This window comes from Balaenoptera ricei, chromosome 15 (genome assembly GCF_028023285.1).
Source record: "Balaenoptera ricei isolate mBalRic1 chromosome 15, mBalRic1.hap2, whole genome shotgun sequence".
Taxonomy (NCBI): domain Eukaryota; kingdom Metazoa; phylum Chordata; class Mammalia; order Artiodactyla; family Balaenopteridae; genus Balaenoptera; species Balaenoptera ricei.
In genome coordinates this window covers 61,290,878-61,316,204 of record NC_082653.1, presented here as the reverse complement: position 1 = coordinate 61,316,204, position 25,327 = coordinate 61,290,878, and the positions used below count along the sequence as shown (strand labels likewise).

Genomic DNA, 25,327 nt, shown 5'->3' with positions numbered 1-25,327 from the left:
ACAAGCATCTCCCAAATTGCATAGCACATACTTATCATTCATTGCTTATCTGAAATTCCAATTTAACTAGGCGTCCTGTATTCTTATTTGTTAAACCTGCAGACCCCACTTTTAGGGAAGGGCTGCGCCCCCCCACCAAACCTTGAGTCTAAAGGCACTCACTCACTCTGCTCACGCAGGCGCCAGGCAAGTTGCCTCCCTCGCCAGGAGCCCCAGTCGATCCCAGAGGGGCCGCTCACGCTTCGGCCCCGTTCAGGCAGCACTAGTGGCGCCCCGAGCGACCGAGCCCCGCGCGCCCGCCGGCCCCGCCCCGCCCCGAGCAGAGGGCGCAGCTCCCAGCCGGGCAACCCCCAAACGGCAGTTGGGCTGTGAGGAGTCGCGCCGCTCCCTCCCACGCAGTGGACTCCTTCGAGGCCAAAAACTTGCTTGCCATGTCGGCTGCGGAGGCGGGAGGTGTTTTCCGCAGAGCTCGGGGTAGGACCCTGGACGCGTTTTCCTCAGGTACTGCCCGCCCTTCGCCTGGGAAGGGGATGGTTTCAGGGCTGCGGAACCTTCGGCGGGGAGAACGTTCGGTCGGGATGTGCGCCTCCAGCCGGACCCCAGCGGGGGCTGCACCCCGGGACCGCAATAGAAGCCGCACCGCCCGCACTTGGGGCCTCCAGGGGCGCTTTTGAAAGAAGAGTGTCTGGGCAAGAGGTCTGGTCGTGGAGACTCGTTGGCCTTGACCAAGGTTCCCTGAGAGAAGATAGAGTGAGGCAGCAAAGCATAGTTAATAGCGTGGGCTCTGCAGTTAAACTTGGTTTGCAAGCCCTGCCTTGGACACGTTGCTCAGCGAGTATTGGCCTCAGTTTCCTCATCTGTAAAAGGGGAATAATCGCAGCGAGGTTGTGTGTGGCACAGGATAAGAGCTGGGTGCACGTGAGATGCGGTTATTTTTATTATGGTCATTCACCACGATGTAGTTTATACTCCATAATCATGGTTACCTTCTATAATATGAGCCATCCACCAAAATGTTAGCAGTGCCCATCAGAACTGGAGAGGGGAGGCAGAAGAGCCGTGTAGGGTTAAGTGCTTGGATTTTGGATTTAGATAATCTGCCTCGCTGTGAAAATGGGTTTGTTAATACTTATCGCATAGGGGAGGGTTAGCAGATTAAAAGGATTTCTGTAACCAAGTGCCTGACAGGCTAGGTGCTAAGTGAATGTTAGCCCTAGAGCTATAAAAGGGACCATTGCTCCCCGTTTTACTGGTCCTCCCTGCGTCTTTTGCTGCGTGGTCAAATTCCAGTTTTTGTCACCCCGGGGCAGTCACCCCAGACACCCTGCGTGATCTGGCTTGTACTCACCTTTCTTGCTTCATGCTCACCATTCTTCCCCTTGCCCAGTTCTCCTGCTTCACTGGTTTTCTTAACTCCAGTTTTAAAGGTCCAAGTCCTTTATTTCCATAGGGCTTTTGTGCTTGCTGTTTGCTCGCCTAGCTAATAGCACTTTCTCAACCTTCACACTTTAAAGTTCAGTCACTTCCTCAGACAGATTTTCCCTGGCTACCCTTACTAAAGTGGGCTTCTCCTGTAACTCTGTCCTAAAGCCTTATTCTTTTCTTTCTTTGCAGCTGTTGGTGGGGGGTGGCAAGGTTCTGGAAGAGCATGTGGAACCAGAAATCTAGCTGAGGTGGATTTTAGAAAATACAGTCTGTTGTGGTGACCATTCTCTAAATATTTTAATATGCCTTTTTCAACCTGTTTTCAAACCCAAGCTTGTGTGCCCCATGCACAGTGAGGCCAGACAAACAAAATATCAGAGTTTGGAGCAGAGAAAGGTTTATTGCAGGGCCAAGCTAGGAGAACAGGTAACTCGTACTCAAAAGACCCGAGCTCTCCCTGTAGTTTTCAGGGGAGAGGTTTTTGTTTTTGCCACGCTACGTGGCTTGTGGGATCTTAGTTCCCCGACCAGGGATTGAACCCCGGCCCTGACAGTGAAAGCACAGGGTCCTAACCACTGGACCGCCAGGGAATTCCCCAATGGAGAAGCAGGGAAGAGTTTTTAAAGGCAACATTTGGGGTGACAGCTGCAGGGTGAATGACTTTCTTCTGATTGGTTGCTGGTGAGGTGACAGGATGGTGGTCCAGGAATCTCAAGCATCAGCCTTCTGGTTCTGACCAATCTGGGGTCTCCGCAGGTACTTACCATCCTTCACCTGGGTGGGGGCCTGCAGAACTTGAAGACTGTATCAGATTGTTATGCACATCTCTTGAGGGAACTAAGACTAAGGAACCAAGACTTTTTTTTTTTTTAAGCATCTTTATTGGCGTATAATTGCTTTACAGTGGTGTGTTAGTTTCTGCTTTATAACAAAGTGAATCAGCTATACATATACGTATATCCCCATATCTCCTCCCTCTAGCGTCTCCCTCCCACCCTCCCTATCCCACCCCTCTAGGTGGTCACAAAGCACTGAGCTGATCTCCCTGTGCTATGCAGCTGCTTCCCACTAGCTATCTATTTTACATTTGGCAGTGTATATGTGTCCATGCCACTCTCTCACTTCGTCCCAGCTTACCCTTCCCCCTCCCCATGTCCTCAAGTCCATTCTCTATGTCTGCGTCTTTATTGCTGTCCTGCCCCTAGGTTCTTCATAACCAATTTTTTTTTTTTAAGATTCCATATATATATGTGTTAACATACGGTATTTGTTTTTCTCTTTCTGAGTTAGTTCACTCTGTATGACAGACTCTAACTCCATCCACCTCACTACAAATAACTCAATTTCATTTCTTTTTATGGCTGAGTAATATTCCATTGTATGTATGTGCCACATTTGCTTTATCCATTCATCTGTCGATGGACACCTAGGTTGCTTCCATGTCCTGGCTATTGTAATTAGAGCTGCAATGAACATTGTGGTACATGACTTTTTTTGAATTATGATCTTCTCAGGGTATATGCCCAGTAGTGGGATTGCTGGGGTGTATGGTAGTTCTATTTTTAGTTTTTTAAGGAACCTCCATACTGTTCTCCATAGTGGCTGTATCAATTTACATTCCCACCAACAGTGCATGAGGGTTCACTTTTCTCCACACCCTCTCCAGCAATTATTGTTTGCAGATTTTTTGATGATGGCCATTCTGACTGGTGTGATGTGATACCTCATTGTAGTTTTGATTTGCATTTCTCTGATGATTAGTGATGTTAAGCATCCTTTCATGTCTTTGTTGGCAATCTGTATATCTTCTTTGGAGAAATGTCTATTTAAGTCTTCTGCCCATTTTTGGATTGGGTTGTTTGTTTTTTTGATATTGAGCTACATGAGCTGCTTGTAAATTTTGGAGATTAATCCTTTGTCAGTTGCTTCATTTGCAAATATTTTCTCCCATTCTGAGGGCTGTATTTTCGTCTTGTTTATGGTTTCCTTTGCTGTGCAAAGCTTTTAAGTTTCATAAGGTCCCATTTGTTTATTTTTGTTTTAATTTCCATTTCTCTAGGAGGTGGGTCAAAAAGGATCTTGCTGTGATTTATGTCATAAGAGTGTTCTGCCTATGTTTTCCTCTAAGAGTTTTATAGTGTCTGGCCACATTTAGGTCTTTAATCCATTTTGAGTTTATTTTTGTGTGGTGTTAGGGAGTGTTCTAATTTCATTCTTTTACATGTAGCTGTCCAGTTAGGAACTAAGACTTTTTTATCGCTGAATTATTGTTTCTTGACTGCTTTTCCTTTGTTTCTGCATTTCCTCACTTCCCTAATTAGTAACTCCTTGAATCTGCCCTTTGGAACTCAGGGAAGGTCTAGGATACTAAAGCCTTTTTCTGCAAACAAGAAATGGGAGACACGGAAGGGCTTTTGTGCCCTGGCGGGCCCCACAGGGTCCCACTCAGTTTCAAACCAATGTGAGGTTTTGGGGATTTATCCATATTGGTGTAAGTAGCTGTAGTCTGCTCATTTTCCTGCTGGGCAGTATGCCATTGTATCAGCATATATTGGTACATTCTGTTGCTGGATATGCTGAGGATCTTCTTGCCTTTCCAAATCCACTCTCTCCCTGCCCCGCCATGCCCCAGGAGGTTGACCTCTTTGGGCTTCATCCGGGGGCTCCTTGCCCGCTGGCCTGCTGTTGGGTTCAGCCAGTGGGGAGTCCTGACTGGAGATTAGAGGGTGGGGAAAACAATTGTCAGGGTGTTTATTCCCCTGGTTTAGTCCCTGTGGGGTTGCCTCAGCCTGACTGTATTCCTTACCTGAAATTCACTGCTTCTTTCAAGGTAGGCTTTCTGCTGGAACTCTCTTTTCAGATTTGGGTAACCACTTTCTCCCTCCTTTCAGATGTAGTTCTGCTTTTCTATGTTGGACTACTAAACTGTCCTTTGGTGTTTTTCGATATTCAGCTCATCCCAAGTAATCCCTTTTTAAACGCTCCTTTAATTATCCTGATTTGAGTACGCCAGCTATTTCCTGCTAGGATCCTGATACGATGGACATTCAGTTATTCCTGTTTTTCACTCTTGGTAACGGTGCTGTTATGAACATTCTGGTACAAGCGTTCTTGTGGATACAGGGAAAAATTGCTCCAGGGCATATACCCAGAGGAGCGAAATTCTGAGTTGTAGGGTATGATCTTTTCCAGCTTTCCTAGATCTTGTCAAATCGCCTTCCAGAATGTTTGCACCAACTTACTCTCCCACTAGCAGGGTATGAGAGTTCCTTGTGACTCTGCACTATCTCTTTTCAGTTCAGAAAGTATTTATTTTGTTCCTATTGCATTCTCTAGTATCTTGTGATGAGTAAAAAAAAGTCAAGGGGAAGGCAAGGGCTCATAATCTAAGCACAGAGCTGTGGCACAAAAAATAATTCTTGGCAACTGGCAGGCTCTGTAGGCCACTGCAGTGGGAATCGGGATTTTTTTTTTAAAGCTTTTTTTTTTCTTAATTAATTTATTTTATTTTATTTATTTTTGGCTGTGTTGGGTCTTAGTTGCTGTGCGTGGGCTTTCTCTAGTTGCGGCGAGCAGGGGCTACTCTTTGTTGCGGTGCGGGGCTTCTCATTGCGGTGGCTTCTCTTGTTGCGGAGCACGGGCTCTAGGCACGCGGGCTTCAGTAGTTGTGGCTCGCGGGCTCTAGAGCGCAGGCTCAGTAGCTGTGGCTCACGGGCTTAGTTGCTCCGCGGCATGTGGGATCTTCCCAGACCAGGGCTCGAACCTGTGTCCCCTGCATTGGCAGGCGGATTCTTAACCACTGCACCACCATGGAAGCCTGGGAATCGGGATTTTACACATTGGTCCTGGGTGATGGTGAGACTGTTAATTGAAATCAGGGAGTAAGGAGTAGGGCCAGGTTTGATGGGATTAATTTGGGAAGTGGTGGCTTTGAGGTGCGGTCAGGAAATCTGAGACAACTTGCAGGGTGCGGTGCACAGCTGGGGATGGAGGTGTGGGTGCCATCCACAGAGAGGCGAGTAGATGATATTGCTGTAGGAGTCGGTGGCATTCCTGAGGGGCAAGGTGTGGAGTAGTGGACGGGCTGTGTGTGTGTGTAACCTTAGGATGTGCCATCGTTTAGGGGGTCAGAAGAAGGAAAAGACACACTGAAGGTCTCAGAGCAGGAAGCAACCAGAAATTTTGGAAGATAAATCCAGGAGGCAGCCATGGTACCAAAGTTGGGGAGGAGGGCTTAAGGCAGGGTGGTCCACAGGCTCAGATGCTGCAGACATCTAGGTGAGTGTTAGCTGAGCAGAGGATGGCAGGTTTGATTGTTATGTCACCTTCAGGACAGTCTCAGTGCAGTTGTAGGGGGAAGCCTGGTGCATGGCTTTTGAGGAGTGGTGGAGATTGAGGATGCGCAGTCAGCAAAGGCAGGATTCTGTTTGGAGCCGTTTGGTGATCCAGGGTAGACATAGGGTAATAGCAGTTTGAAGGAGGAGCAAAGCTGAAGGAGGGCTGAAGGGTTTGCAGTAGTAATAATGGTGGTAAGAACAACAGGAGCATCTAACGTTTATCAGGTGTTTACGGCGTGCCAGGCACTATACTCTGTGCTGTATGTGGATTATCTCATGTAATCCTCAAGGTAGTCCTGTTGAGCTAGCTATTAGGGTTACCCTCTTTTTACAGTGGGAGAAAATCGATCTCAGGAAGGCTAGGCAACTTGCCCAAGGTCACATGATTGGTCTGAGATGGATCTGGGGTTGAAAAATGCAAAAGGCAGGATAATTGTTGGAGAGCAATATCTGAGGAGATGGGAAAAGATGGCATTGAGGGCTCAGAAGAGGGGTTGGCCCTGGGAACAAATGTCTTCTTCGACCATCTCTCCCTCCTTCTATCTATTTGTTTTTCTGTCTATTCATCTATCTACCAGACCATCCATCCACCAGTCTGTCTGTCATATGTCCATCTTTTCATCTGTCTGTCCATCCATTTGTCTGTTGGTTCATCCATTTGCCCACTCATCAAATGTACTAAGCACCTCCCTTGTCCCAGGCATTGTGCTAGATCCCAGAGTGCAGTGATGAGTGAAAACCAGATGTGATTCCTCACCTCTGGCATGTAGCTACTTGGAGAGCCCAACATTAACCTGCCAGTCACACAAACCATCATAAATCCCAGCTGTGGCAAGTGTCAGGGAAGTGAGGAATGTCACTTGTTCAGGAAGTGAGGGGCATCTTAATAAGGCCCTGCAAGGAGGGCTCCCCTGGGGAAGAGGTGTGTCATCTGATTGCTGAAGGATGAGTAGGCGGTACCTGGGCTCTGAAGGGAGGGGGAGGACCATTGTAGACCACAGGTGGAGCAAGTGTGAAAGTCTGACATGGTGGGACAGGAAAGGGAAGGGTGAGGGGAGAAAGAAGCCCCTGAGTCTGGAGCATGGGGACGGGGGTCATTGGGGAGGTTTTGTCTTTAAGCTGCATCTGTGTGGACACAAGGACACATGATCTGATGTCCATTTTGGAAAGAATGGTCTGGCTGCAGCAGTAACAACAGAAGAGTCTCTGCTTGCGAGGAAGTTGGGGTGCAATCTGATTGGAAGCTGGAGCTCAGCGACTTGTCTTGAAGCAGCATTTCCAAGGCACACATTGTTCACTTTGAATTTGTTGACTTCCAGCAGCTGGAGGGGCGTGTGGTGGTGGGGGGGGGTTTCTGGTGGAGGTGATGGGGGTGCTGAGGTGAGAAGCTTCCTAGCCCACTGGAGCTGCCCCAGGGCTGCCGTGGGACCAGAGAGCAAGAGAGGTGCTCACCTGGAAAAGAGTGGGGTGCGGAGGGAGTGGAGAGAGACTGAGAAGATAGGTTGAGATAGGAGGAGGGAAAATGACCCTGGACTTCTAGGAGTGGGGCCTGCACTTGGTCTCCTCTGTGGGTTGAGCAGCCCCAGTGGGCATGCCCAGTATGCGTCATACAGCTCAGGGCTTCTAGAGGCCCGGCCTTGGAGGGTCAGGCTCAGAACCCTTCACTAGAAGTTGAGCACCTAGTCTCCCCCTGAGCTGCCTCTACTGCTGTCACTGACTTCCCTGGGTCCTAGTTCCCTGTTAGTGTTGCTGGTGACTTTGAGTGATCCTCTTGGAGGGTCCATTGCCAGTTTAGGCTCTGTGGGCAGGTGGTAAGCTGGTAGAGTTGCCCCAAGGGCAGGTTTGGAAGAGAAAGGAAAGGAACTGGCTTTTTCTGTCTCTTGCCAAAATACACATTGCCTCTCAAAGAGGTTTTGGTGAACTCAAGCAACTGTGTCTCAAATCACAACCCTGATAACCCTCACACTCCCTCCTGGAAGCCCCCTCCAGAATTAAACAGTTTGTTTCTCAAGTGAAGCTTGTCAAGTAAATGAAAGAGTGCTGTCTTACCCAGCTCAGGCTGCTAAAACAAAACACCATAGGCTGGATGGCTTAAAAACAACAGAAATAAATACATTGCTCACATTCTGGAGGCTGGAAGTCCAAGGTCAAGGAACCTGCAGATTCAGTGTCTGGTGAGAACCCTCTTCCTGGTTCATAGATGGCTGTCTTTTTTTTTTTTTTCTTCTTTTTAAGACTTTATTTTTTAGATCAGTTTTAGATTCATAGCAAAATTGAGAGGAAGGTACAGAGAGTTCTCATACATACCCTGTCCCCGCACGTGCACAGCCTGCCCATCATCGGCATCCCCCGCCAGAGTGGTATGTTTGTTACAACTGAACATACAGTGACACAACATAATCACCCAAAGTCCACAGTTTACCTTACAGTTCACTCTTAGAGTTGTACATCTTATGTACAATGTACACGTACTGTATAATAACATGTAACCATCATTATAGTAGATGGCTGTCTTCTTGCTGTGTCCTCACATGGAGGAAATCGGGAGTGAGCGCTCTAGGGTCTCTTTCATAAGGGCAATAATCCCGGTACTAAGCCCTCAGGATTTAATCACCTCCAAAGTCCCCATCTTCAAATATCATCACATTTGGGGTTAGATTTCAATGTAAGAATTCTGGGGGGACACAAACAGTGCATGGCAAGCTCTTTACGACCATTTCCCCCTGATAGTTTTTGAGTAACAGTATTCCCATGCACTTCTTCCAGGAGTGCTGTGTGTGAAGCCTGGCTTCAGTCATCCGTTTCCTGTTAACACAACCTGCTAGGCTCTGTCAACAGATGTTTATAGAAAGTAAGTTGTACGTGTCTCACCTGAGAAGGCTCACAATCCTCAGACATGTTCAAATATTCATTTTAATTAGGCAAATTAATAATTATATTTCCTTGACATGTATCCTAATTAAGACTACTTTCTCCTAACAAATAATTGTCTTTCTGAAAAGTTTACAACATCTGTTTTGAAGAAATTCTCAAAGGGAGAAATATCAAGATAAACTGTGTTTTCAAAATTACCTATATTTAATTGTTTTCAGGTCCTAGTCAGTTTTTCCAGTTCATTTTACCACTGGAATATTTTCCCCCTTAGAGAACAGGGATCTTCAGTGGTTTACCTAAAATGATGATTTCCCTGGACATTTTAAACCTCTACAGCTGCTTCAGAGGAGCCAACTCTATTTACTAATTCTGAATGTTTCTTGGTCCCTTCTGGAAACCCTCTGACAGAGAATAAGTGAAATCTCTAAAGAATAATGTACTTCATCCCTTCCAGGTCTCACCTCAGAACCTCTCTAGAAACAGTAGACCTGGAAATGTTTGTTCAAGTCTGAAGAGGGTTGAAAATATTGTGGTGTAAAAAATTCTAACTTATCAATGAAGAAAATGAAATGAATGCTTTTAATTAATTTTTAAAAATTAATTATTTATTTTTGGCTGCATTGGGTCTTCGTTGCTGCGTGTGGGCTTTCTCTTGTTGCGGCGAGCGGGGGCTACTCTTCATTGCGGTGCATGGGCTTCTCATTGTGGTGGCTTCTCTTTGTTGCGGAGCATGGGCCCTAGGCGCATGGGCTTCAGTAGTTGTGGCGCACGGGCTTGCTTAGTTGCTCCACAGCATGTGGGATCTTCCCAGACCAGGGATCAAACCCTTGTCCGCTGCCTTGGCAGGTGGATTCTTAACCACTGCGCCACCAGGGAAGTCCCTGTAAGGTCTTAAGGAATGGGACCTGCGGCCTTGCCCACTAGTTGAATGTCTGGTGACTAACATGACACCCGTCCTCAGAACAAACTTGCTGAATGAGAGGAAGAGGCAGAGCTGCATCCGCTTGCCAGGGAGGGGGAAGTGGCGTGTGAGCTGGGCCCGGAAGGATAGACAGCATCTCAGCAGGAGGAGCTGGTACAATGGAGAGCACCCCCTGGAGGAAGGGGCGGGAAAGCATGGGGCGTGTTTGAGGAGCAGATAAGGGTCCACGTGGAGGGATCCTGTGGTATGTCTTGTGCAGGGTTCTTCAGTCTCGCTGTTGACATGGGCTGGATTCTTTTGTGGGGCTGCCCTGTGTAATGTGGGATGTTTAGCACCATCCCGGCTTTTGTCCGCTGGACGCCAGAAGCACCATCCCCTTCCCAGTGTGATATCCAGAAATGTCTCCAGGCATCAGATGTGCCCTGGGGATCAAAATCATCCCCGGTTTAGAGCCACTGGTCTAGTGGGAACAGTAATCGGTACAGTTGGAAAAATTTCAGGCTGTGTTTTAGCACCAGGTGCCGGAATGAGCGAGGATCCACTGACATCTTCATTTAGCCCTTCACCAGATGTTTACTGAATGCCTTCCACCTGCCAGGGACCAAATGATAACATGCTGACAAAATATTGGAAAGGGAAAGCAAATGTGGGCCTTTCCTTGTGGAGATTAGAAGGTAGTGGCCCTTCAGCGAGGGAGTTTGATGATCAGGGTAAGCATTTTATAAAGAGTCACGACGGCAGTGACTGGCTGAGACGGATCAGAGCAGGGAGTCCTGCATGGAGCTGTCTTGGTAGCTCCAGGTGGGAATGGTGGACGCCTGACCCAAGACAGTGACACTGTCCGTTAATGCTGAGTTAATTCTCTGACTTTATAGTCCAGTGGAGAAATGTGGCCTCTATAGTCCCAATTTATGTATTATTTTGAGTCAGATTAGTTAACAGGAGTCAAAACATTGAACTCTTAAATATTCTTACAATGTAGTGATGTATTGTAGCTCTCACACTTCTTAACCACTGTCTTGTGATTTTAACTGTCTTCCAAAAGTCAAACTAGATTTAGAAAATGAGACTCTTATTTATAAAAAGTAAATTAAGAAAGCTGTTTGTCATTGTATTCCACCTTGAATTATTTGGGGTTGCCTATAAAATGGCAGGTTTAGCACATCATGAAAATATAAATTATTAGAGTATTAGGTATTAATTAGTGACATGGCTGACTCCCGTAGGCCTTTTCCTAGTTGGGTGATGGAAGTAGTGATTCATTTGCTTTTGGGGGGTGCGTTCATTATAGTTAGTCATTGATTAACTGGTAAGAATGAAAGGATCAATGTGATTTCTAATACTTGGTGTATATTAAAAAGTCAACTTTCATTAACAATTGACAAATGTGCCCAAAAGGTATAATAAAAATGAATGAGAGGAAATATATTGGCAGAGACAAATTCAAGAAATCATTTAGTTCGTGATATTAAAGGTGCAAACTGTGAAGAACGATTGCAGTTTGAATATCTGTTTTTCAGGCAAGATATTGGCACATAAACAGAATCTCATAGGAAGGCTTAATGGTAAAGAATCATGTGAATTTTAAAAGGTTTTTGAGATTCTTTTCTGTATACAGTTGCTTTGTACTCAGTAATGCTTAAAGAAGACTCACAGGCCTTTCCTGACCATGATTTAATACCACCCAAAATCCAGTGTCCTTTTTATCCCTCGATTTTGAAAGATTGTTTCTATGACAGTCTATCCATTAGCTGAAAATTGGAAGTGGCCAAATCTTGTTACTCTGTATACGACGGATGAGTCAGATTTCTTTCTAAGGCCCATTTTTTCTTTAAAAAGTATTTTTCAATTAATCTTAAAATTTGATTTAGGCTATGGTAACATACTAAATTATGGCCTTTTATTTTGGTAGCTTGGAGCTTGTTTTCTTCCAGCTTGTCATTGAGCAGACCTTGGCGCTCCTAGCCGGATGAGTCTTCTCTTTAATCTCACTTGTGTGATCACCTGCCCTGAAGTCAGGGCTCTGGGTGTAATTGGCTTGGTTCTGCCCCTCACGCCTTGTTAGTCTTGATCAAGTTATTTACCCTTGACCTTGTGAGTCTCCTCTTCTGTACCCCTAAGCAAAATGGAAGGGTTACCGTGGATAAGGGCTTCTTATCCCAGATGTCTTCAGGGGCCAGGTGTGGACCGCAGTGAATTCCAGACCATTCATGCCAGTAAAGGGGCAGTTACTGCTCAGTCCCAGCCAATCGTTGGCACACTCCATTTGGGCCTGGTGTGGCCAGATTTTCCATGAGAATCCAGAAAGCCAGTTGTATATGTGAAACTCATGCATTTAAATTGTTGGCAACAAATTCAAAGTTTTATAAACACTGTGTGTGCCAAACAGAATACACCTGCTAATCAGATCGCATCGAGAGACCTGAAGTTTGTAATGTCTTGAGGAGATCACCAGTTAGCGTCCCACAGAAAATAGATGTCCTGGGCCCTTTGCTGTTGGCAGGGTCTGTGAGCATCACAGCTTCCTGGGGAAAGGCTCTGAGCCTTGTCAGCATTATCTTTGTGTACTGTCTTCGTATTCACCAAGACGTGCCATTTAAAGGAAACTTTTTGGAGACAAAAAATGTCTTTATGGAGGTGGGCAACTTGCAGGCAGCCTAGGGAACATTCCGTCTTCTTCATGGCTCTCTCCTCTCCAGGCCAGCCCGGCAGCACTGAGATGCTGAACAAATGAGGTTGCTGCTCATAAACTGTGTAACCTTGAACTTGAGCCATGACTAAGATCCCTAACCAGGCCTCAGTATTCCTTCCTTGGTTAAATGAGAGTGTTGGTTAAAGTAACTCTGAGAATCCCTCCGGCACAATTTCCAGTTCTTTAGGGGGAAAAGGTGGGCTTGTATAAGGTGAGCCTTCAGCCTTCATAGGATGGGCTGCAACAAATGAGCTCACTCAGCTCAGTACAGGAGGGTCACATTAAACTTGTGGCTACCTGAGATTAGTTAATTATGTTAGTTAATATTATCATCTGTGGCAGACAGGACCTGCCTCCCTGCATGAGCCCCTGCTTTTGAGCGTGGGCTGGCCTAGCGACTTGGTTGTAATGAATTGAACCTGGTAAAAGTGATGAGCAGTCACTTCTATTATCATGTCACATAAGATCATAACTTCCGTTTACTAGCAAACCCTCTTTCTTGCCGCCTCTGATGAACAAGTTTTCACGTTATGAACTGCCATGTTGGAGAGGCCCACATGTCAAGGAACAGGTGGCCTCTGGTTGACAGCCAGGAAGGAACAGGTGCCCTCAGTCCCCCAGTCCACAACCACCTAAGTGAGCTGGGAAGCACATCCTGCCTGACCCGAGTCTTCAGATTGAGACACCAGCCCCAGCCAACACTGTGATTGCAGCTTGTGAGAGATGTTGAGCAGAAGATCCAGCTAAGCTGTGCCCAGATTCCCGACCAACAGAAACTGTGAGATAAATAATGTGTCTTGTTTCAAGGTGCTGCATTTGTGGTGATTTGTTACATAGCAGTAGATGGCTAATACACCATCTCTTTGAATTTGTTTAAAAAATTACATTCACTGTAGACATTCTTATTCATAGCAGATTTAAGTGTTATAGTTAAATGAATGTGTGCATTATTGTGTCTTAACACTAAGAACCATATAGGCATTATCCAGAGGTTTGTATCAAATGTTTCGAAAGATTACAATCTTGTTTTAGCACCATCAGGGTCAGAAATGAGATCTTAATTTAATCAACTCACTTTATCCTTTAATCCATTCATTCTAAAGTATTTAGTTTATCTCAAAAATTTGACCTTGGTCTTATCATAGTTGTCAGTTAGGGTCCCTGACTGCATTCTTGTATCAAATTTGGACAAAAAAAAATTACCTCTCTGTTGTGCTTTTGAAAGCACACATTTGTGTATGCTGCACACACACAGTTGCTAGCAGGTGCTTTCACTGTATGTCATGATGTCATGTGAAAATCTAAAGTGTTAGAACTCACTAATTAGTAATGAATTCCCTGATTAAGTTCTTACCTGGAATCTTGGAATTCTTACCAAGAAAATTGAATTGGTTTTGAAAGGTGATTTAAAGGGAGTTGATTAGACAGTAATGGATAAGACCAAGAAATGTTTAGGACCAAATACCTGAGCTGGACATAGGCAGGATGTCAGAATGAATAGGAAAATATGCAAAACAAAACCAAAATGAAACAAAAAACACAGCCACTAACAACAACAAAACCCCTCCAAGACATTGTTTCAATTTAGGGAAACAATCGCTTTACATCTGTTTGATATAAAACACATTTAAACAGGTCCTTGATTAGTTGCATGCCAGTGCTTCTCACACTTGGATTTGCATAAAATCACCTGGGAATTTGTTGAAGTGCAGATTCTGACTCAGTAGGTCTGGGGTGGGCTTCCTAAGCTCGCAGGTGATGGTGATGTTTCTGGTCCGTGGCCACAGCTTGAGGACTGAGGTGGAGGCCCAGCCCAGCCCCCTGTGCCCAAGTACAGCCTGCATAATTGCTGCTCTCTCGTCATCCTCACCTTCTCCCTCAGCCTCCATTTCCAGGTACTTCTGCTCCTTAATTTGGGTTGTCAGTCGTTTACCAGGCTGTCTCACCTTTAGGCTCTTTGACTAGGAAAATTAAAAACAAAACAAAACAACAAGCAATAAACCACTGGATCCTTAAGTGGTTTTTAAATGCCCTGATTGTGTACCAGGTTGCTTTAGGGATGGTCCTCACCATATCCAGACTTCCACAGTTAGAGCTGCCAGAACAGTGCTTTCCGGAGTCTAAAGAGAAGCTGGGGCCAGACACTTGCTCTGCCCCGGAAGGGAGGCATCATCATAAGCATTCCCAGGCCCTTGTAGGTGTCAGTCAGCTAATACCTATGCCCTGTCCTTGCGGTAATTCTGGACTTTGGTGAAATAATTTAATGCAAATGTTGTTAAGAATTCGCTTTCCTAATATAAAAGTGTGCCCTTCTGAGGGGTGGGGGAAGTATAAGTTTGAAAAAGATCCCTCCATCTAGTACTAAGTCTTACAAGCTTCAAATATCTTAAATTCAGCCTTGATTAAAATTAAGATGAGGCCAAACACCACAAACTTCTGTAGCAGGAACTTTAAGAGGCTCCATCCAGGTGCTTTTGAGAACGCAGAACCCTGAGTCAACAGGTTGCCTTTATTAGATAGATAAGGTAGGTGGAACAGTGACATGGAGCTGTCATTTATTTTAGGTCAAATCTGTTTATTTTGTGCCTTGTCATCATAAAATTGAGGTTCTTTCTAAGATTTTACTTAGTAAACCTGTAATAATGAAAGATCTAATACCTCCAAAGACGACTTTTTGAGACTATGACTGTTTGTCATAGGAAACTACAATTGTTAAAACGTTTGCTGTAGAAAACTTTATAAATTCTGTTTGTTGTAGCAGATTGATTTATGCCCCAACTTTGGGGTGACAATCATCTCCCTGATTAATTTATCCAGTTTAAACAGCTTTGCAAACTGCCTCAGAAACAGGAACATAGCTAAAAGCATTCATCAGGGCAAAATGGTTATTATTAAAGTAAAATAAATGAACAGTGCCAACGATTAACTTTAAAACTCAAATCAGAATCTCAGTTTTTTTCATGACACCAACCTTGAGCTCTTGAAGAAGTTTTGCTGACTCCTTCCTGGCCCTTTATCTTTAAGTCTGATCAGTGTAACAGATTACCTAGAAACTTGGCAGCTTGAGAAAACTAATGTGCATTATCTATCTCCCAGTTCCCATCAGGAATCTGGGTGCAACCTAGCTGGGTCCTTCTGCTGCAGGGTCTCATGAGGGTTCCGTCAAGGTGTCACCTGGGGTGTGGTCTCATCCAAAAGCTCACCTAGGGCGAATCCTCTTCCAAGTTTACTCACATGCTTGTTGGCAGGATTTGGTTTCTTTCAGGTTGTTGCATGGGGGACCTCTGTTTTTCACGGGCTGCTGGCCAGAGGCCTCCCTCAGTTCCTTGCCATGTTGGCCTTTCCAAGGGGCTACTCATCATGACAGCCTGTTCCCTCCAGGAGAAGGGCTCCGAGAGACAGTGAGGGAGAGCAAGGTGAAAGTCAGCGTCTTTTTTTTAGCCTAATCTCTCTCTTTTTCAAAACCACTGTATTGAGATATGATGACGTGAAATGCTGTACATATTTAATGTGTACAACTCAGTGAGTTTGGGGATAAGTATAGACCTGTGAAACCATCACTACCATCAACATCTATCATAAACATCCATCTCCTCCTAAAGTTTCTTCCCGCCCCCTTTATTGTTGTTGTTGTTGTTGTTGTGTGTGTGTGTGTGATAGAACACTTAAGATCTACCTTCTTAGCAAATTTTAAGTGTCCAATACAGTATTGTTAGCTATAGGCACCATTCTGTATAGCGGATCTCTGGAACTTATTTATCTTGCATAATTGAAACTTTGTACCCTTTGATCCTCCCCTCCCCATTTCCCCTACCTCCCCCCGAGCCCCTGGAAACCATCGTTCTACTCTCTGCTTCTATGAGTTTGACTATTTTGGATTCTACATACAAGTTGAGGATCATGCAGTGTTTGTCTTTCTGCGACTGGCTTATTGCAGGTAGCTTAATGTCTCCAGGTCCATCCATTTTGTCCCAAATGGCAGGATTTCCTTTTTTTAAGGCTGAATAATATTCTGTTGTATGTATATACCACTTTTTCTTTATCCATTCATCCACTGAGGAACATTTAGGTTGTTTCCATATCTTGGTCTAGCCAGTCTCTGAAGGCACATCCCATAACTGTATTCTCTTATTAGAAGCAGTCCAGCCCACACTCAAGGGGAGGGGATCACACAGGATGTGAGTATCAGGACTCAGGGGTCTTCGGGGGGCATTTTGGAGTCTTTCTGCCACATGTAGTAAGGGCTCAATGAGTATGAGTCAGATCCGTTGTAGTGCTGGATTGCTGTCCTTGGCAATGAGATGCACACAGCAGGGTTTCATTGCAGTCCTTGTTCAGGAGGAGTTTAGGTAGGTTGTGATTTGACTGAACAGCTGGCATTTTAAGCTGTAGGTCAAGAACTGGCAGGTTAACACACATACATAATTTGTTCTGGAAAGTACGGATAGGTAGTTTTGTTTGTTTACATGCTTGTCTTCTTAAGTTCTGGAAGAGGAATTAAGGAAAGGAGGCCTAAAGCCTGAGATCCATTCTAAGATGATAGTAAGCTAGGCATGGTGGGTGGGAGGGTGGCCGTGGAATTTTAAAAGCTTATGTGCTACATCTAGATCTCAGCTTAAATGACCCCACCTCAGAGAGGCCTTCCTTGTGCATCCAATTTAAATTAACCGTTGCTTTCGCCTAAATCCTCGCAGAGCCCTCAGCACCCTCCGGCTCTATTCTCTGCGAATTTCCTTGTCTGCTGTCTCTCCCCCGTGAGAACTAAGCCCACGAGAGCCGAGACCTCACCTGTCTTGGTCCACTTGCGTGTCGTCAGCACCTTGCACGGGGCCCGGCAAACAGTAGGCTCTCAGTAAATACTGAATAAATGAGTGAAATAAACACAAAGATGTGAAATGACTTCAAGGAGCTTTTGGGAAATTCTAATATCTTCATGACTTCCAAAGGAAATGCCATTTATTCAGCTCACCTGCAAAATATGTTCATTTGTTAAAAAGAAGAAGACAGTCTCAGGGTTGCGGGGTAGTTTTGTCCCTGCAGCTGATGGCTGGTGTCCATGAGGCAAGTCACGTCACCTCTCTGGGCTGAGGATAAAATCTGGGCTGATGAGTGTGTGTGTTCAGACTGCTCTGTCCCCAGAACCCACTCAGGCAGAGGAGGCTACGTGTTTTCAACACTGGTCAGCCACCTGTGGTTTTGTTTGAAGAAAGGATTCTGTGGCCAAAGAAAAGTGTGAAACCCACCCACACACTGATGGGCATTCCAGCTCTGTAAATGCAGACACTGCTGGCAGTTTTTTGGGCAGATCAGGGTGGAGACCCGTGGCCCTTGAAGCTTTGGCAGAACCAATAGGAAGAGCAGCCTGATAGTTTACCTTCAGGTGACCTAAGTGCTTTCCAAGGACATAAAGAACTAAAGAATCTCGTCCCCCCAGCCCTGCCCTGCAGCCTCACACCTCACCTATGCCCACATCATGCTGCCTTGGAAATGTTAGCATCATTTTTTTACCCCCACATTAACATTTCATTTCTGGCCCTGCCTTTCCCACCAGATAGCCGGAGCTTCCGAGCTCCAAGTTTTTCTGTCACATCCCCTGAAACAGTGCGAATTGTGCCATTAAGCCTGGCGTAAAAGATTTGAAAGCACTTCACCTCGTCGTTTAAACATAATACTTCTGGCAGCTTTCAATTTGGGGTATTTTAAATTCTAATTAAAAAACCGTTGAACATTAATATCCTCTATATAGTGCGCCGTGGTGCCTCTGTGCTCCATTTTGGCCGTCTGGCTTTTAAACAGACAGCTTGGTTGCGTAGCTGTTACGGCCCATGTGGTTTTTCCCTGGCCTTTGGGAATCACCAGGTCCAGGCATAATTAGTATAAATCAAAATCCTCTGGCTGATGACAGGAAAATGGTGTGTTTGAACAGCAGCTTATTAAAATGACCTACTTAATTTAAGAAAAATATTGTATCCACTTGCAGGGTAACCTGGGTGCTTTCCCTGACAGATTTTATAATATTTCTTCCCCCTCTTTTCTTCCTCCCTCCCTCCCTCCCTTCCTTCCTTTCATTCTTTCTTTCTTTTTTTTTTAATTAAAGAAAAGGAAAGGGAATGGAAAGGCCCATTCTACTTCATCCAAGGTGCAGACCCACAGTTTGGACTGATGAAGGCCTGGTCCACTGGGGATTGTGACAGCGGCGGTGACGAGTGGGAGCAGGAGATCCGTCTGACTGAGCAAGCCGTCCAGGCTATCAACAAGCTGAACCCCAAGCCCAAGTTCTTTGTTCTGTGCGGGGACCTCGTCCATGCCATGCCCGGTAAGACTTGGGTCGTCGTTGTGACCTTGTCTTCTTCCCCCAGCCAGAAAAAAATGATTTGTCTTAAAAGACGACTCTATTCACTAACAGCTCATTCCTTCTCTTCACGATGGTTGCAGTATCATCAAACATCAGAAAATACACGCTCATTTTATTTTTAGAATTTGGCAAGATTAATCACAGTAATTAGGCAGAGCTACAGTTCTGATGGTCTGAGCTTACTATGAAAAATGGGACAGTTTCCTATGTGTCACCTTTCTTCATTTCCAGGGGACAAACTTGAACTGCTTTCAGATCCCATATCCATAAACGTGATCTTCTCCTTTTGTTTCCCTTCTTCTTGTGCTTTTATTTCTCCTGTATTTGTTAGTGCTTTTTCAGTTTCAAATGACAATCTAACTTGAACTAGATTAATTTTTTTTTAAAGTTTGTGTTACCCTATGGGACTGTAAAGTCCCAGGACAGATTTGGGCTTCAGGTATGGCTGGATCCAGGGGCTCAGAGGTTGCTATTAGAGCCTTGCTTTCCTCTGGGTTGAATTTATTCTCATGCAGGCTCTTTCCAGGTAGTGGCTCCTGGGAGCTTTAGGTTTATGTCCTTCTTACTGAAACCACAACAGAAAGAAAGTGCCTTATTCTTTTTTTTTTTTTAAATTAATTAATTTTTGGCTGCATTGGGTCTTTGTTGCTGTGCACGGGCTTTCTCTAGTTGTGGCGAGTGGGGGCTACTCTTCATTGCGCTGTGCAGGCTTCTCATTGTGGTGGCTTCTCTTGTTGCGGAGCATGGGCTCTAGGCGCACGGGCTTCAGTAGTTGTGGCACACGGGCTCAGTAGTCGTGGCTCGCAGGCTCTAGAGTGTAGGCTCAGTAGCTGTGGCCCACGGGCTTAGTTGCTCCGCGGCATGTGGGATCTTCCCAGACCAGGGCTCGAACCTGTGTCTCCTGCGTTAGCAGGCGGATTCTTAACCACTGCGCCACCAGGGAAGCCCCTGAAAGTGCCTTATTCTTAGTGGTCCAATCAGAGTTACAGACCAACACCCATCCAGCTCACATAGCCCCATGAAGCCAGGGTGTGGGGTCAGCTCCCCTGCAGCCAAGTGGTCAGAAGAACAGGATGGTTCCCCTGAAGAAAAGTGAGATAGTAGGAATGTGAACATGACAGGTCCTTTTTAGAACTCGCTTCCTTTTTTTATTCCCCTTTCCTTTGATATCCTTCTCTCCCAGGCAAAGATAAAGCCCAGTGAGCAAGTATAAGAAAGTGGAAACCGCCCCTGCCCATCTGGGAGGCAGAGCAGGCACCCAAGACCACTCTTGTCTGTGTCCTGGTCTCTGCTTAGTGGACAGAGATGACCCAAAGACCATTGCAGAAAACACTCTAGTCGCTATGGGTGTTTGTTTTTGGCTAACGTTACGTTGTAAACCAAGACTCTTGAGTCCTGCTATGACTTCTAATGTCTTTAGAAGCCAAGGCACTCTGCAGGAAGCCTGGGTACATTAATTCCTCCCCTCCAGGACTCACTTGTCTGGTAACCTACCTATCTAGAACAGTCCCAGAGTGAACGTGTGAGGATGGAGAAGGGGCTGCCCAGAATGGCTCTCCTTGAAGTCTAGGGAGTATGGCCAGCAGGGAGAACCCTCAGACCTTCCCTCCTCCTCTGTTTACTCCCGTTTTACACAAAGTCAAGATTGTGAACATGCCCACAGCCCACGTCACTGACTCCCCCTCCCCCTGGAGGAAGCCAGTGATGTCATCCCTGGAGAAGCAGCCTGTCCTGCTATTGGGCCTATACAGAGGCGGCAGGATGGGGAAGAGGGAAAACAAGGCAGTGGACAGAGACCTGAACTAGGGCTCATGTGGCCGGGATGCCAGCTCCACATCTGCCACATCTACCACTGATGCACTGGGTACACTTGGCCAGACCCCTTACCTTCTTAGAGCCTCAGTTTCTGAACCAAGAGCCCATTGATGCATGTGTAGCCTCAATAGTCTGGGGCTACACAGCACAGGGCAGACGACTCTATACCTCCATGCAGGTGGTGAATATCTCAGCAGCTTGGTACAGAAATGTATTCTCAGGAAGTTGCTGAGTTTCTTTTTTTAGAGAGGTAAAATCTTAGCTGCCTATGAACTTGGCCACCCTTGGTGACTCTTGGCTGAGGGTCCTCCAGTGCTGAGATTATATAGTGCTAAAGTGACCACAGAGTACCCCAGTTTCTAAAGGAGTTAGAAATTGTAGCAGGACTTGGAGTCTTGGTTTACAAGGTAAACCAAGGTAATGTGTGAGTTGATCTAACAGATTTATGCTACTTCCAAATGTTTTGATTTGCAGTTAGCTGGTTTCTTTGCAATCATTTGGCCCGATATGCACTGTAGCATCAGCTAGAGCTCTCCCTCTGGACAACACAGTGAACAAACTTTCATTGGACAGTTGAAACAGATTCCAAATTTACTGCTTTTCTGTCCAGTGTTTTTTTTTTTTTTTCCTTTGAAAATAGAATATTATGAGACTCACTAGAATTATATAACATGTTCTTGTAGATGTTTACTGACTTGTTCTGAATTATGTTAATGTATTCAGTCATATTTCAAAATAAGGTTTAAAATAAAAGCATTCTGTGTGATTACACTGCTTCTTAAATAAAGTGTACTGAACATAAGTAAATTAAAAGATAGAGTTTTTATGATCAACCCTACCAGTTGGTCAGAAGACCTCGAAAATGTGAACTAGCAAACTTTTGAGAACTTGTTTTATATTCATTGTGACCCGAACAGAATTCTGAAGATTTGGACTGTTTTGTGGGATTGTAACTGACCCAGTGAAAGGATTGTAACTGTTTTGAATATTGTGGTCTGAAGTTTAAACAGAACGTTTTGAATCTAGTTACCATTTTTTTTGCATTTAATTGCATTTTTTAATATGCAGTTAGTGGCTTCCCCCTCATTTAGCTCATATGCAGAGGCAGACATTAGAAAAGTAATTATTTGCTTTGACTGCTTAGCACATTGTTAATTATCAAATGCATATATTAATAGGCAGATAAAATTGGAGAGCATACTTTTAATTCCACCATAAATAATATCTTGGGCCAAGTAGTTTTAAGTTCAAATTGGAGAAAAAGAACTTTACAAGTAATGCTTTTGCTAATGAAAGTCTGAATATGCTTTTCTATTATAAATATCCATCATAATATTCATTCATCTACAAACATTTATTGTGTGCAAACTAAGTGTCAGTTACAGATGCTGTGGATACGATAGTTAGAAATGAGAGACCAGCCCTTCCACGGAGCTTAGAGTCTGGTAAGGGAGTAAAACCCTGGATGGTTAAGGGGTGCCATTGGTGCCAAGGCCTGCAGGAAAAAGCCTAAGAAATGCAGGACAAGGCCCATTTAGTTTTGAAACATATGCAGTTTTCATTCTGCAGGCGTCTTTTGGGTTATCTTGGTATTTTCTTATTTTATAAAGCTTCTCTGTGGGATAAACCGCATTATAAGTAGCAAATGAAGACTTGTACAAATATTGAGACCATTGATTTTCAATCCTTCACTCTTGAGCCCAGGATGACTTTCTTCAGTCCTCCTGACGTTGAGGCATCGACCCACTGATGCTGTCCCCAGGAGCCTTATTAGGTTTCGAAAATTACATGAGAAGCTGGAATGTGATGATACAATTAGAGTGCAGGAGAGTCCCTTTAGCCTTTGGAACGGGTTGGTGTGTCTGTCCCCGTTTGGTAGCAAGGGCTATAACCAAACAAAACAGATAAAGCGGGAGGAATTCTTCCCTTGATACAAAGTCTCCTTGAAGAGTTCTGTGTTTACTGACCTCCACTGGGGCAGACATTACATGATGTTTCAGTTGATTCAGCCCCAGGAAGTCCTCTGTTACCGTTAGCATTATTTCAATAGGTGGTGTATTAGTTTCCTATGGCTGCTGTAAACAATTACTATAGACTTAGTGGTCTAAAACAACACATTTATTCTCTTATAGTTCTGGAGGACAGAGTATAAAATGGGTGTGCAGGGCCGCATCCTTTCTGGGAGGTTCCAGCTTCTAGAGGCTGCGCACATGTCCTGGGTCAAGGCCCCTTCCTCTGTCTTCAAAGCCAGCAACATAGCATCTTCTCTCCTCACTGACCTTTGATTCACCCTCTCATATTCTCTTACTCCTATCCTCCTGCTTCCCTCTTATCAACACCCTTGTGATCATGTTGTCCTGTTCAGGTAGCCCAGGATAATCTCTTCATCTCAAAATCCTTAACTTTATCGCATCTGCAAATTCCCTTTTGCCTTGTAAGGTAACATATTCATAGATTTGGGGGACTGGGATGTGGACATCTTTGGGGGACCATTATTCAGCCAACCACAGATTGGCAAAGGATGAATTCAGGGTCTGTTATGTGCCAGGAACTGTTCTGCTAGCTCACTCATTATGGGCTTGAAAAAGTGTCGTTGTTATTTCCATTTTCCCAGGGTCACTTAGCTTGTAAGTGGTGGAGTCAGGATCTTACTCAGGTCTGTCTGTTTCCAAACTGAATGCACTTCTGCTGCAGCCTTGCTACTCAAAGGCTGATCCTCAGAGCTATATCCAGGAGCTTGTTTGAAATGTAGGATTTCTGTCCCACCCAGACCTAATGAGACAGAATCAGCATTTCAACAAGATCCGCAGGCAAATCTTATGGACAATTAAGTCTGAGAAGCACTTAATAGACCGATATGCACAGTGCCCTGGGTGTTTGGCTTTTCAGTGTATTATGTACCATTTTGTGTGTATGCAAGTGGTTTGTGAAAATTCACTTTTAGCTCTTAAAGATAATGGTGTTTAGCAAGAGGGCTACCTTTGCTTTAGACTTACCGTGCTCAGCTTCAAAGGGAAATGCTTTAAGTTTGTAGGTTTTTATTTTGCTTTCTAAACAACAGTTTGAATAACAAAAGCCGAATGACCCCTGCTATGCAGGGCTTCCCAAACAGAACCTGACAGAAATATTCAGGAAAGCAGCCACACCTACATGCTTTAAAAGTATCTTTATGCAGAAAGGTCAGGAGGGCCAGCACTGGTTCTTTGGGTCCTATCTGTGTGCATGATCTCTTATCTGCCATTCCAAAGTTCACAAAGCTCTGAACACTAAGCATTTTTTGCTTAAGTTCGAAACGAACTCAGTTGGCAGCAAAACTGACCTGAACTGACGTGAAGCTATTTATAGTCTCTATTTATCCTACTTAGAACATTCATATATTTTGCTAGTGAAATACTACCGTGTTCCATGACGGGGTGGTGCCTGAGACCCAGCTGGAGGCATTATTTAATATGTGCCCTCTGCCTGGTATTGCTATTTTTCAGTTTGAAAAACTCCAGATTTCAAACCAGATCTGGCCCAAAGCATTTTGGATAAGAACACGTGAATCTGCAGTGTGGATCATTTGGAATTTATAGGTGAAGAACCCTTTCATCACTAGAGGCAGAAGGCTCTTCCTTCCTTCCCATTTAATGTCACACCCCCAAGTTCACTTCTGTACACCCATTGCACAGTGGCCACATTTTAGTTTCAAAGTTAAAAATGTTCCCAGGCATCTTATACTTGAATTTTGGGGACCATTCCTGTTGGGACCAAAGTGACTGAATATGAAAATGGAGTTGCGTTCAGAAATCATTCTGACAAATTGAAAGAGAGGGTATGTACACAAAGGTGATGTTTGCCACAGATAAGTGCAGACTAATCCACTTAGGTGGAAAAATCTTCACTTCAAGGTAGAGAAGGACTGGGCTTCTGCAGATGTGGCTGCAAAAGGCTGGAGAGTAAGGGGATTAGCGGCATGGTGTTTAGGATGGGAGACACTCTGGGAATGTAAAGCAGAACTGCTGAATTGTGGTTTTCCTGCAAGACCCAAGCGAGACCTGAGAGGTTCTATCTCATCTAGTTTGGTAGCCCCTCACCTTAAATTAGATGTGAAGGGCTAGGCCAAGGTCCAGATAAGAGTAGCCCTGGCTAAATGGCCATCAAGACTCCTTCCCCACTTAGATTTCTAATTCTATGATGAATGGGTAGAATTGGGAAATAAAGCAAGGTGGAATGCTTTGGTGTGCTGGGCTTGAGGCAGAGAATAAGCCATTTGTCCTTCTGTGTTCACACAATCCAGGAAGGTTGGTGTTTCTTTTTCCCCAGCTGGGCAGGCACAAACATGTGAATGTAATTCTGGTACAAGACAGACTATGATAAGCAAAGCCTCAGAGGCACACTTTTGAAAACCAAAGCCAGGATTAAGGCTGTGGCCAGGAAAAGGCCTTATGTCCGCCCTCCAGCCTCTACGATTCACCTTCCCCCAGGCTGAATTCTAAGTTCCTAAAGGGCAGCGAGTGTGTGTATCTGTGTTGGTGTGTATTTACATCAAACGCCCAACACTGTGGGCATGTGAAGGGTGTGAATGAATGCAGGTCAAGTGAATCACTGTATGTTTCCCCGGGGTCCTTAGCAAGTAGCTGGCACATGGTAGGCCCCCGGTACAAATTTCTGGATTAGATGAGTAATCAATTCATTTATTTAACAAATCTGTTGAGTGCTTACTCTGAGCCAGGCACTGTTCCAGATGCCTGTGCTACATAAGTGAATAAAACAGATCAAAACCTGTGCTTGACCTAGAAATAAGGAATAGGGACACATGGAAACATGAAATTATTATTTTTTTTGTCATTCTTATCTTTTGTAGGATTCAAACTCGTGTAGCTATGGATCTGTTTTGTTATTTTATTAGATTTTTAAATTACACG

The 25,327-nt window shown here is 44.8% G+C and overlaps 1 protein-coding gene across 3 annotated transcripts in view; it reads left to right on the top strand.

The window, feature by feature from the left end:
* Positions 1 to 280: 280 nt before the first annotated feature.
* Positions 281 to 25,327, top strand: part of CPPED1 (calcineurin like phosphoesterase domain containing 1) — a 117,634-nt gene continuing 92,587 nt past the window's right edge. For 2 of the 3 annotated variants that reach the window (XM_059897729.1, XM_059897726.1), the window contains exons 1-2: positions 281 to 501; positions 18,348 to 18,566. In XM_059897729.1, the coding sequence (XP_059753712.1) occupies positions 432 to 501; positions 18,348 to 18,566 (289 nt within the window). In that variant the 5' untranslated portion in view covers positions 281 to 431. The remainder of the gene's footprint in view (positions 502 to 18,347; positions 18,567 to 25,327) is intronic. The other variant, XM_059897728.1, reaches the window with a different exon arrangement.